Source organism: Helobdella robusta (assembly GCF_000326865.2).
Source record: "Helobdella robusta unplaced genomic scaffold HELROscaffold_19, whole genome shotgun sequence".
Taxonomy (NCBI): Eukaryota; Metazoa; Annelida; class Clitellata; order Rhynchobdellida; family Glossiphoniidae; genus Helobdella; species Helobdella robusta.
In genome coordinates this window covers 784,189-798,497 of record NW_008704034.1, presented here as the reverse complement: position 1 = coordinate 798,497, position 14,309 = coordinate 784,189, and the positions used below count along the sequence as shown (strand labels likewise).

The following is a 14,309-nucleotide window of genomic DNA, read 5'->3' as shown; positions in this document are numbered from 1 at the left end:
GAATGTGTGTGTGTGGTGTGTGTAAGTTTATGTTTCTTTAGTATTCAAGCATCAATATATAAATGGGACCTGGAGCAATATCTTGTAACGTGTGGTTGAAACATTCAGATTAAAACATGAGTTTGCACAGTTGAAAGCAAGTGGAGCCACTCTTTTGTTTTGTCCTACTCAATTTGAATCTGGATAGACAAAAATAATGACATATATATAATATTTCTTCACGTATTATTCGTCTCAATTATTTTTTGTAAAATTATAATGATGATCATTATTGAAACGTGAATATAATAATTGTCATCATCACTACGTTTGCGGTAATCATCCTCCTCCTCCTCATCTTCTTCATCCTCATCATCTTCACGATAACAAGCAACGAACAGATGCAGTGGTATGTATCTTTAAACAGATGTCACTGCTCATATCCGCTCTTATGTTTGTTATAATATTCTCCTATAAATAGTACACGCACACACACTAATACACACAAATGCACCACACACATATAACTATGTACAACTGTGTATACTATACACACATCTTTATGCTATACACATTTAGCAATGCATTAGTTTTTCTCATTGACACTCAGTTCTAATACAAAAAAATTCAATAGAATGACTCAACTTACAAAATTATCTACGTTATTTTCTTAAAATTCATAATAATCTCTTAACTAATTATAATAAAATTAGCATAAATTATCAATTATAATTAATCAGGCCATTTTGAGAGCTATCACTATTGATCCAAGCGTGAATTAAGCACGTACGAGATTGATTGGTGCATTTTATAAATGTCAAAGGTGGTTCAGTTCCGATGAAAAGAACCTTTATGGCTTTCCGTAACTCTTTGGTTGAAATAGGTAATGATATTATTAGTTAAGGTGTGTAAACAAAATTGTTTATTTGTGCGCAAATAAAAATGTTTATTTATAATATTATGTAAATATATCTTCTAAGCCATATTAATCCTTGAGATAGTTAAATTAAATTAACAGTATTGCAATTAGCCAAAACGTATTTTGGGCTTTACTTCATACTATGTGGTCAACAAAAACAGAAGCAACACACACGTAACACGAATGACACAACAACCTTACATAACATTTGTGATCATCATCTTCGCAAATGTAGTTAGATTTAACTTAATAATATCTCATTATTATTGTCATCATCTCCACCATCATCTTTATCGTAAATGATTATAAAATACATGAGTAAATAGTGATGAGTCATATGAAGAGAGTATTACCATTATATCATGTATTAAAGAAGTTGCGTGCAAATGTTACCATTAGTTTGGTGTACACAGACACGCACGCACAAACACGGTAAAAATAACGCAAAACTTTTGTGTAACTCGATAATCTAAAAATAAGTTATGTTGAGTGTATCATCAAACTTGAGACTTGAGAGAACGATAGAAAAGTTAGGAATTATTTTTATGCTCAGAGAAATTACTAACATGGTATGGTTGGACGTAACTGTCTAAATCATCGAAACCGATTTTGAAACCCGTGTCCACGCCATAAACAATAATATACCTACTACACGCAGTGCCGACGGAAAATAAAGATCCCAGAATCCCATTCTCGACGTCGAAAACATTCCAGATCGGCTGTCACAAAACAACTACGACCATAAAAACCACTCTATCCTTGCTCGCTCGCCCATCATAGTCATAGCTAATTTTTGAATGTATTAATATTACCAAGAAAAGGTTACAAAGCAACGCGAGCGCCTTCCATCTCATTGCGCGTTCAGTAAACCGTTAAACGCTATTTGATAGACTACGTTGATTCGACAAAGCACCTACCTCTGACCCCGGCGACATCAAGAACGCTCTCATTTTTGACAACACAAGGAAAAACACGAACAAGACAAGTTGTTGGAATTTTCTTGTAACAATATTAAGCAGGAGCCCATTTCAACTTTAATATTTACAAACGAACGAAAAAACTAAAAAAAATTCAAAAAGTTCATCATACTTATCTTTATACAGTATCATGTGAGGATTTAAAACAGAAATAATAACAAAAATTTATTTGAGATCGTCAAAGAATTCATGTTTCAAAGCCTCTCTCATTGTTATTCTCTTCTCAGGCCTGTACTCGAGCATACGACTCATCAGATCAAACAGCTGCTTCTCCTTCGTTGAACGGTCTCGCATGTAGGCCTGTAAACGATTTCAAATAATTAAATTAGAATTGGGAAATGAAAGAGAATGGAACAAAACAGTTTAACAAAGAATTAACAGATTCCGAACATATTCTAAAAATTTTAGTAGCTTATCTCAAAACTTTTACTAGTCTCTTGAAACATTAATAGACACACCGTGAGTAGCAAAAAATTTTAATGGAAAGTTTGAGCTACAAACCATGAGCGGTCGGCATCTTTCCCTAACTCGTCTCGCTATTTTGCCTCCTTCATTCCAGTCCAATCGACCATGTTTGAAATACTTTGTTTTTCTGAAAATTTAATAAAAATTACTGAAACACATTGAACAAACTACTTAAAAATGCGAAAACATATAGGCATTCAATTGAACTTCTAAGGGCAATATTTAATTAGGATAAAATGAAAGGATACAAAAGGCAACTGACATTGATTTCTCCCTCATCGATGTTGGTATTCTGCCAAGGACTCTCTCCATCATGGCCAGGTGCTCCATCGTGTCGTGAGTCTTTCATTGATAAAAGATAGGAATAAATTTAACAAATTAATGAAGATTCTTCCAGATAGGATTAATTAATAACAGCAACCAGAAACCAGGCAGGCAACTTGATCACATATTGCATTAAAAATTATATACATGAAACGAAGCAATGAAACAAGCCCAACTCACTTGGAAGAGCGTTCGACCATAATAAATTTCAAAAATGATGCAGCCAACACTCCATACGTCACATGGGAATGACCAACCAAGTTCTGAAATGATATAACAAGTTTGGCATTTACAAACAATCTTTCACTTGCTCTTTTTAGGCAGTAGGTAGCAGAACAGAGCGAGTTACTAACCAAGTATAACCTCAGGAGCTCTATAGTGTCTCGTTGATACAAGCCCTTTGCTGTGGTCCTCCTCAAAAACAGCTGACCCAAAGTCAATGAGACGAATGTCACTGTCACATATCTGTCTGAATGCTCCCCTCTGCAAAAACGTAGATAGCATAATATTTGAACATTGAATATTGACCAACATAAAATTGTCCAAAAACAAATAAAAATATATCAAATGCACGAACTTTGTGGCAAGTCTCAACAGTAGTGAAATTGAACTTGGAACTGACAAAAAGAATATTTTCAGGTTTCAGATCGGTGTGAGCAAGTCCCTGATCATGGCAAACTGGAAATTAACCAAATTAAGTACTTATAAATAACGTATATATATATATATATAACAAATAGGTATATATATATAACAAATAGGAATAAATTTAAACATATATATATATATATATATATATATATATATATATATATATATATATATATATAACAAATAGAAATAAATTTAAACATTAAATTAATAAATTGTTGGAGAAAAAGCAGCAAGCAGCTGAGAACAAACACTAACACTTGACAGCCCCACAGAGCCTATATGAAATCTTCTGTACATCACTCATGATGAATGGCTGGAAATTATTTCTTCTCTGAGTGAAGGAGAAATTTAATCCAATTAGAAACAATTAATTGAAAACATAAATACTCAATTATGATCAATTTTTAATTTTAACAAATAGTTGAACAAAATTAATAAAAATTGTCCCTGTGAAATTAGTAATTTGAAAAAATAGGATACTGAGAGAACACTTACCATAAATTCATAGATGCTGTGTCCAAGCATATCAAAGACAATGCAGAAGTGGCCATAGTAATCAAACCAGTCGAGAACCCGTATGCACAAACTGGTAAAACATATTACATAAATCCATTTAATAAATTAGTTTAAAAAATCTATCTACCATAAATTGAATGTTGAAAAATGCAAAAAAATTTTCCCCAAATTATAAGTCTTAAAATTCTGGATAAGTGGATTAAGTTGAAATCAATATTAGAAACAAATAAATAAAATTGGGAATATATGTGAAGAGCATGAGCATGAATTACTTGTTTGGTCCATCATCAATTTTTTGCATCTTCTCTATAATTTTGGCTTCCAAAACTGCATCTTCATAATCTGCCTCATCTTTCTTTACTACTTTTATGGCAACTTTTTTATCTTTTCTGTCAAAAAAATAACAAATTTTGATATTGGAAATTGAAAATGAGTATAAGTGAAAATGTGAAAAAATACAATTGCATAAAAACAAACTTTTTATTGTCAAAAGCAACGATGACCTTTCCAAATGTACCCTGACCTATTGTTCTGCCCAGTTGATCTACATCACATGATAAAAAACACGATGGTAATAGAACACAACATAACATTATACAATGAGTGATCAATTAATTATTAAACTTTAGTTGAAGTTTTAAATGTTTTCCAAATAAATTACATGAAAAAAAATAAAAACAATATACTAAGCAAAACCGTTGACTAAGTTTGTTCGATAAGGAAATAAATGAAATATGAATAGATAATAGTACATCTCTCAAGCATGTAGTCGCCCTCCTTATATACTAGGTGCCCTTCCTCATCCTCCTTCACTTTCCGTCGACAATGGGACTTCCTCTTACGCTCAGGACTCTACAGGACACAACGATCAATCGATTACACCCGATAGGACAATGACAGGAAGACGATCAGCACAGGAAGGCGAACACGGAAAGGCAGACGACGACCACCACCACACGGAGGGAGGAACATACGTCGCATCAGATGCACAAAAATGTCAACACACCAGCAGGCAAATGAGCAGCGATCGACACGTTGCGACAACATTATAGCAGTTCGAGGGGATCCCAGAAACCAATGGCACATACACACAAAAAAGATAAGCATAAAATTGAATAAGTACATCGTAATTAATTTTTTTTTAACATTTTATAACATAGAGTAATTAATAAAGTATTAAAATTAAATTATCATAATTGTTCATGCTGTTGTAATTTGTGTCATTGAGGTCAATGTATGATTGAATTATCTAAAAACAAACCCAACATATAACAACCTAACTATTCGCACCACAAAATTAGAAAAAAACTTGATTAACATAATTAACAATGTCATTATTATTGTAATGAGCCACTAATATAAAACTATGTACCTTCACAGATTTTGTATCAAAGCCACTATCAGAGTGGCGGTGACAGCAACAGTCATTATCATGCTTCTTACAGCTCCAGGTGGATGGATGGCTCATGCGACTGGAGTAATAACCCCTATCATTCTCAGGTAACCTTGCACGGTACCCATAAGATCTCCCTTCACCAGAGCCACTGTTTGACATGTTGTGTAAACTTGTTTATTGTTTGTTTATTCATCAATTGTAATTGGATATTATTATTGAATTGAAAGTGGCTAATCCATAATGATGAAAAATATTAATGAGACTGAAGTTTGCCAGCCACATATATTCGAAGTGAGATATGGCTAAAAAAGAAGAGCTTCTATCATATACGCATGCGCGTTATAAGCTGTGCAAATCTTATGTGGCTTGTAGCAGTCTTCAATCCCGTAAAATATTAATCACAATGTAGCCAAAAATAAACTAAAATGACACGGAGCTAAAAATGCCATGAATCAAACAAAATCAACCTTCTTTGAAATATTAATTTAAGATATAGGGCACAGACATTTTAACGTCAAATATTATTTTGCCACTACTAATTTTATTAATTTAATTTTCATATTTTATTTAGACATTTTAGATTCCTAACCTTGACATTTTCAACTGCGGAGTACCTGGGCTAACTGATCTTCTTCGGCGTTTGTTATATCGGATATCAGCGGCAAACTGAACCTCAGAATTTTTTCGTTTCCCTAAACCCATTTTTACTTCTCGAAACAACGATTGGCAGCTAACTAATTAAAAAACTTATAAGCCTTAGCACAGTGTGGGGGCGTGCGAATAAATTACAAAATGGCGACCAAATAGCATGGCACATGTATATACATTATGAACAAACAAGCGTAGATAACTAATAAATAATGTGGCGCTTAGTTTTATTTTTTCAAACGTAAAATATGTAGTGTGAAAAACCTTGCTTATCACAAGGTCATTATTTACATACATTCGAGATATTTTACACTATACTTTATTAATAATTACAATTCGCGATTTAATTATAAAAACGACTGTAATATGTTATCACTATTTTATTGATATGTTCTTATTAGTTGTCACAACCATGGATACATATATATATATATATACATGGTCACAACCTATGTTCTTACTAGCTGTCACAACCTTTCTCCAGGAAAAATTACGAAAATTTACGCAATTTTCTTTTTGAAACGAGTGGGCAATTTAGGAAAGTTTTATCATAAAGGTTTTGTTTCAGAGTATTCAGAATTTTATTTACATAATCACAATCAATCAATCAACCAACCAACCAACCAACCAACCAACCAACCAACCAACCAACCAACCAACCAACCAACCAACCAACCAACCAACCAACCAACCAACCAACCAACCAACCAACCAACCAACCAACCAACCAACCAACCAACCAACCAACCAACCAACCAACCAACCAACCAACCAACCAACCAACCAACCAACCAACCAACCAACCAACCAACCAACCAACCAACCAACCAACCAACCAACCAACCAACCAACCAACCAACCAACCAACCAACCAACCAACCAACCAACCAACCAACCAACCAACCAACCAACCAACCAACCAACCAACCAACCAACCAACCAACCAACCAACCAACCTATCAACCAACCAACCAACCAACCAACCTTCCAATCAATCAATCAATCAATCAATCAATCAATCAATTAGCTTATAAAGCGCTCTTCCCGCAATGTTCAACAGCGCTCCTCAATGAATTTTGAAAACAGATGGGTCTTGAAATCAGCTCTGAACATCGCAAGTGATGGAGAAGTAGTCAGAGAAGTAGGTAGAGAGTTCTAGAGAAAAGAACCAGAAAAAGCAAAAGCAGATTTGACAAAAGAGTGTTTAACACGAGTTAAGAAAAAGCGAGAAGAAGAAGACGATCGTAAATCGGGGCGTTTAGGTTTAATTAATATATCTGATAAATACTTAGGAAATAATTTAGATTGAGACTTATACATGAACGTGCAAATTTTAAAAATTATTCTATATTTTATAGGTGGCCAGTGCAAGAGAACAAGATATGGAGATATATGAGAAAAGAAAGGGGCACGAGCAACTAGATGAGCAGCAGAGTTAAAAGCTTTGCTTAAAGGATAGAGTATAGAGTCAGGAAGACCATATTAGAGCGAATTACAATAATCAATCCTAGATAAGATTAACGAAGTAACAAGAAGGAGAAGAGTAGGATCATCAAGAAAAGGCAAAAGTTTTTTTATTCTACGTAGATGAAAGTAAGAGCTTCTAGCAACACTATTAATCTGAGAAGAGAGAGACATAGTAGAATCAAAGATAAAACCTAGACTACGAAATTTATGAGAGACATCAAGAGTTTTAGCATCAGGTAAGATAATAGGAGGAATAGTAATAGAGTGTTTAGATTTATTAAAAAAAAAATTAATTCAAACTTAGAAGGATTAAGTTTAAGACACATAGAGTCAGACCAAGCGATAATTGAAGAAAGACATAGAGATAAATTATGAAGAACACTATTGAGATTAGATGGAGGAAAAGAAGTATAAATGTAAGAATCATCAGCATATAGTTGACTAGAAAAAGAAAAGTTATTAATGATACGAAGTAGTTCAGAAGTATAGAGTATAAATAGAAGGATAGAACCCTGAGGTACCCCGAAAGTAAGAGTAGAGGAGTTAGAAGTAGAATTATTGAGAACAGAAGAAAAACGATCACAGAGATAAGAAGAAAACCAAGATAGACAAGAATCAGTAATATTAAAAGAAAGATGCAGCAGTCTCAAGCGAATAGTATGGTCAACAGTATCAAAAGCCGAGGAAAAGTCAAGAGCAAGAAGAAGAGTAAGATTACTATTGTCACTAGAGAGAAGAATATCATTGTGTATTTTGAGTAAAGAAGTTTCAGTACTGTGAGCAGGTCTGAAACCATGCATGGATTTTAACGAGCAAGCTATATGAAATATTTACTTGACTTAATATGCTTAAAACATTGTAGTAATTCTCTTTAATTTTATTAAATAAAATTATGATTTTATTAAATAAAATTATGTACTATTAAATTATCGTTGTTAATTTGAATATAAAAATTATACTTTTGGTCCTGTGAAATCCGGTGGCTTTTTACTGAAGCCGAAGGTTGGCTTAGTAGAATTGAACTAGTCATCCTTTTTTACACTATTCGATCATGTTAAAAATTTGTTTGCTCATGAAATAAACGGCCTAAATAGATCAAAATTGTTATTTGAACAACTATCTTCATTATATTCAATGAATATTTTACATTCTGCTGGTGCTCATAGAAATTATGGTTGCTGAAATCATACGTTGGCTTACTGCAGTGGCTTACTGGGTCTCATACAACAGTGTCATGGCGGTTTTCTTTACATATAATGCTTTAAATAAGTCAACATATTCATTTCACAATTATTTTTGTCAATATAAATAAAGAAATTGCTTTTGTCTGGTAAAATAGAGTGGCCAAGTAAAGCCGTATGTTGGCTTAATCGGATTTTTTTTCATATATAAAATACTATGAGATCAATCAATCAACCAACCATTCATTCAATCAACTAATCAACCAACCAACCAATCAATGAACCATATTCGAAAAATATTTGCAAGGCTTGTTCAAACTCGAACAAACGCTTAACTGTACAGATCTACAAACAATTTCGAGATTTTAGTAAAGAAAGAAAAACACAATAGTTGCTTTTATTAAATCAAGAAATATCCAAAAATTATATAACCAAATTAAAAAAAACTAGAAACCAGTCAACATTTAATAAATAATTAAATAAATAAATAGACATTATTAAAAAGATTGTTCAAAAAGGTAAAATTTAAGGCGACGACGAGAATAAAATGTAGTTTGTTTTGTTGGTGTGGGGCTGTGAAGCGAAAACAAACACATCACAAAGAACTAGTAAAAAGTCGCAAGAATAGTAGTCAGTCACCTACCTACAATTAAATTACTCTCAGGGCCCTAGCTTACTTATAATCATTAACTCAACTCACCTACCTACAAATATGTTTTTCTACGTTTTTGGAATTTTACATGTTTTAGGTATTTTATTTTACATATTTCAGCGTTTTTATTTTACTTGAAACTAGCCTACCTACGATTGTTCAACTCATCTCAATCCCTAACTTACCGACGAATTAAATTAAGTTAGGTAAAGAAAATAGAAGGTTGAAGAAAAACATAACAACGACACCGAATGAATGGATGTTGTGTATGTGTGTGTTTTATTGATGTGTGCGTGTAAATGTACGGGCGTGTACTCTCCAAAAACTTCTTCACTCACTACGGACGAACCTCCATTGCACCGACCATCATCTGACACGCATCGATGGAATGAATTTGACCGGATACTGAAAAACACTAAATTGAAAAAAAAATTCTTTAAAGTAAAAAACAAGCCATTGAAAAAAAAGGCAACTTATCTTATTGAGATGATAAATTCGAGTACTTTCAATGGTACGATGGGACAAGAACAATGGCCAAGAACAATGGGACAAGAACAAATTTTCTTTTAATATTACCTTCAAATTGTCATTGGAACGATCATCATGAGACCACCATCTGAAACATGCTGACGCCCACCACAACCCACCTCTCATCATTCTGTAAAAAGATATTTTGATTAGCTTAGTAGTAAATCAAGGAACAAACGAATAAATGATGAACTGAATGATTTAACGAATGAATAGAATGAATCAATTAATGGAGGAATAATTTGAAAGATAGTGATAAAAAAAAAAAACTAAGCCATACCTCAAAAATCGTCGTTGATGTTTTCTTCAAATTGTCATCGGAACGATCATCATGAGACCATCATGTGAAACGTGCTGACGCCCACCACAGCCCACCTCTCATCATTCTGTAAAAATTTTTTATTAGCTTAGTAGTAGATCAAGGAACAAAGGAACGAATGAATAAATGATGAACTGAATGATTAAATAATTAGTTAAAAGAATGAATGAATGAATGAATGAATAGAACGAATTAACGTCAATTAATGGAAGAATAATTTGAAAGATTGAGGGAAAAAATGAATGAATGAGAAAAATAAAAAAACGAAACTAAACCTTGCTTCAAAAATCGTCGTTACTTCAATCCATTGCACCGACCGCACCGACCACCACATTCAGATCGGCACACAAGATTTCATCCGAACTTCTGAGTGTCAGTCGAACAGCCAACGCGCTGATTCTTCCTACACCACCATCATCTTACGTAAATTATCATGAGATCACCATCTAAAACGTGCTGACTCCCACCACTGCCCACCTCTCATCATTCTGTAGAAAATTTTTTATTAGCGTAGTAGTAAATGAATGTTAGAATCTTAGAAGCAAAAAATTATAAAATGGAAATAATGGCAAATAAATAATAACTGAAAATAATAAAGAGATTAAAATGTAAAAAAAAACTTACCGTCGTCCATTCGACAAAGACAGAATGTTGAATGCTTTCCGGTTCCTACGTTGTCCTCCAAAACTGGTGCCAGTCCTCCGAGATTGTTGCTGAAACACAGCCCGTGGAATGGAGAAAGAGAAAATTCTCATCAGAAAGCTTAGCGGTGCCTGCATCTCAAATTGCTTAATAAAAATAATCCTATCTACCTATTCAATTACCTTAACTAATCTATATTAAATTGTTAATGGTACGATAGTCGAAAGTCCCCCTTCATTCTCCCTCCGTTGCACAGAGGTTCACCGACAGCCAGGGCACCGGATAGTAAACCATTGCCGTGCGGATAGTAAACCATTTGCCGTCCGGAAGCCGTGCGGGTAGTAGACTATGGCCATGCCGCATAGTAAATCATTACCGTGCAGATAGTAAACCATTGCCGTCCAGATAGTAAACCATTGCCGGTTCACCACTGGCCACCAAGTTATTTCTTTATTTAGTTATGCCTACATATAATATTTGGTCAAATTCATTTGATAGGAATTTCACATAACTTTTATATGGCTGATTAACTGCCATGCAATAAAATAATTACTTGTGTTAACATGACGTCATTTCCTCCAACGATTTCGCAACGAATTACTCATCCTATTTAATAATTATTATTTGATGTTTTTTAATTTGTAAGGTCACAATCATCATCATCGATAAAGCAATTAAATCAAATTGAGAATTTTTTAAATTTTTGAAAAATGTATCCTTATTCATTTTATGATACTACTTTGTTCAATTGTTGATACATATAACTAGAATAAATATAACGGCCTTCGCTCACTTTCAACGGTCGAACAAGGAGCTTACTTCTGGAGGGGAGATGGAGGGTGATTTTTTATCGTTCGAGTCAAAAGTTACGATAGTGTATTTACTAATTACGGAATATTGCTTTTATTTAAAATGTTCAAATTTTATTTTTTTAAATTGTTATTCAATATGGTAATTAATTACTTTTATTTGGTATAAATTTAAACAAATAAAATCGACATTACCGAAAATAATTAAAAGTTGCAAAAATTGAGATTCTTTGCATATCCCTGCTCCAACCCAAAAGAAAGAGGTAGGATCTAAGGATGAGTTTTTAAGAATAGGAATAACAATAGAATTCTTATAAGAAGTAGGAAATTTAGAGGTGGAAAGAGATAAATTAACTAGTTTGAGAATGATTAGATAAAATATTGAAGAAAATTCTTTAAGTAAATTAGAAGGAAGTAGATCTAAAGAACAGGTTGTAGACGACGTAGAATTAATAATTTTAGTTAGTTCTAAAAGATTTAAAAGATCACGTGTTTATTACCACCATTATGTAAGACACATCCAAAATGTAAGGCATGAAAAGAAATTTTTTAAATTTAACTTTAACTTTAAGAAGCGCGAGATGTCAGAAGGGTAGAGATCGTTAATCAATAGAAACGCTTCAGTTTTTGTTAAGGAAGGCATTCATCAAATTGGTGACCAGCTTGCATTTAGCAGTTGTTTGGCCATAGAATTACATATCGTTTATCATCCGCTCTGACAATGTTGCCAATTTTACCGCCACTTGCACACGCTTCAGGGAAAATGCAGGTAGGTTTATAAATAAAAATAAAATAAGTATTATCTGCGCGTTGTTAATGCGTATTTGTGTGCGTGCACGTTCACGTGCGCGTTTACTGTTTTACATCGACTTTTGAAACTTTAAAATCTTCATAGTATTAGATAAACGAATGAAATTTGTTACATAAATAGTACTTGTATTTGATTTCATGAATCTATCATGAAAGTAACAAGGTCCTTTAAATTTACACAATCGAAATCTCCAAAAAAATTTTACGCGTGAAATCCGAGAGATTTCATTAGCACAAACTTATAAAAATTTATCTTGTTATCAAGGTCAAATTTTAGAAACTTTCAGCCTACTTCTCTTAAAAACCTCCTAACATGTTACGGTCATACTCCGGTCTGACTGATTTCTAATAGTGTCCTTAAGTAATGTTTTAAAACGTTCTGTATTAAGCCTAATCATTGCCAAACTACCGCGAATCAAAATAAACTAGCAAATTTACACTTCCAAACGACTGAAAAATTACAAAAATAAGATACCTACCAAAAAAGTTCGTCTAAATAAACTCAAATGAGTATTTGTTGTAATGCAAGTAAATTTTGATGTCATACAAATTTTCGTGCCATACCGTTCACACAAATTAAACTATCAAATAGTCACATAAAACACTTCACATAAAACTATTTCTTTATCTTATATTGGCAAACATTTAATTAAATTTGGACCAATAATAAAATAAAAAAACACAAATCTTTTGGCCATAAATGAAAAACTTGAGCGCTCTTATCGCTATCGAGTACACTCTGAGTGAGAGAGAGAGAGGGAGAGAGAATGAGAGAGAGAAAGAGAGGGAAAGAGTTGAAAAAATATTAATTACATTTTTCTATTTCTATGGAAATCATTTTTGGTATTGCAAAACAAAAGAAAAAAATAACTAAAAATGGCGACCAGTGGGACACAGTTTATGTTTCAGATATTTTTATTTATTCGGTAAATTTCTTTGCATTACTTCGATGAACTTGCGAATGAATGAATGAATGAACAAATGGATGAATAAATGAATGAATGAATGAATGAATAAATGAATGAATGAATGAATGAATAGCAAAATTGAAGAAAAAGATAACCGCGCCATAGACTTGAGAATGAAATAAATTATACACTGTATGAAACTTCAATTATTATTTGTTAAGCGTTTTATAATTCAAGGGTTAACCTCCATCAATCATCCTTAATGATGGCCGAAACAGCGTTTCAGGGCCGATTTATCACACTAGCGGCCTCACGAACATGGCAGCATCTCACACTTTCAACCTCCGTCTTTAGTTTATCAATTTATAAGACGTTTATTTCTTCGTGTGCTGATTTGTTTGAATGTTTGTTCGTTCACGTGATGTTGTTTGTTCATGTGTTTGTTTGTTCATGTGTTTGTTTGCTTTTTATATGTTTGTTTATTTTCTCATTTTACATATTTATTTATTTGTTAATTCGTTTCAAGTATCAATTTGTATATATGAAATATGATGTCTTGTGATGTATTACGTTTCAGGTGTTATATCTCAACTTTATTATTAACACTCTTCAAGTTCATTCCTTCTTAAAAAAATTTCAATACAAATACTGAGGCATGAAGATGTTTGTTTCTTGTAGTTGCTACCACTCTGACGTAGTTGAATAAAACATTCCACCACATAATGTTGGCGAGAGATCATTGTGACGGTAGGTGCATGTTTGCATAGGCTTAATCATTTTTTTTAACTTGATACAGACACGTCAATGAATAAATGAACGAGGTGCAGAATATTAAACTTGGAATAACGTGGAGAAGAATAAAAAATGATTGACATAAAAAAGAAAAGAAGAACAAACAAAAGAAAAATGAGGAAGAGCGAAGAAAGATGCCTAAAGAAGTGATAATAAGAGGAGAGATATAAATTTGTATATTAAAAAGCTTTCATGCAGTGCCAGCACATATGGGGGCACTTTTTTTGCTGATTAAGTGTGATAGATTTTAAATCACGCACTTCATATATAACGGTTGTTGAATCTTCACGTATTTGCATATATTATTCTTAATAAAACGTTTG

At 32.9% G+C, this 14,309-nt stretch overlaps 1 protein-coding gene across 1 annotated transcript; it reads right to left on the bottom strand.

Moving 5' to 3' along the window:
- Window positions 1-1,873: 1,873 nt before the first annotated feature.
- Window positions 1,874-5,977, bottom strand: HELRODRAFT_98767 (hypothetical protein). Its single transcript, XM_009016663.1, has 11 exons — window positions 5,820-5,977; window positions 4,312-5,378; window positions 4,107-4,223; window positions 3,814-3,904; window positions 3,574-3,649; window positions 3,242-3,342; window positions 3,018-3,147; window positions 2,845-2,927; window positions 2,603-2,682; window positions 2,377-2,467; window positions 1,874-2,175 (listed from the first exon to the last, which is right to left on the bottom strand). Exons 2-11 carry the CDS (start codon window positions 4,425-4,427, stop codon window positions 2,041-2,043), a joined length of 1,020 nt encoding a protein of 339 aa, XP_009014911.1. The 5' UTR covers window positions 4,428-5,378; window positions 5,820-5,977; the 3' UTR covers window positions 1,874-2,040.
- Between the last annotated feature and the right edge of the window lie 8,332 nt (window positions 5,978-14,309).

Coding starts and splice junctions, on each gene's coding strand:
- HELRODRAFT_98767 (XM_009016663.1), bottom strand. CDS start 4,427: ATGTTATGTTGTGTTCTATTACCATCGTGTTTTTTATCATGTGATGTA. Junction 3,650..3,813: donor ACAGCATCTATGAATTTATG/GTAAGTGTTCTC, acceptor TCCTTCACTCAG/AGAAGAAATAATTTCCAGCC. Junction 2,683..2,844: donor ATGGTCGAACGCTCTTCCAA/GTGAGTTGGGCT, acceptor TATCAATGAAAG/ACTCACGACACGATGGAGCA.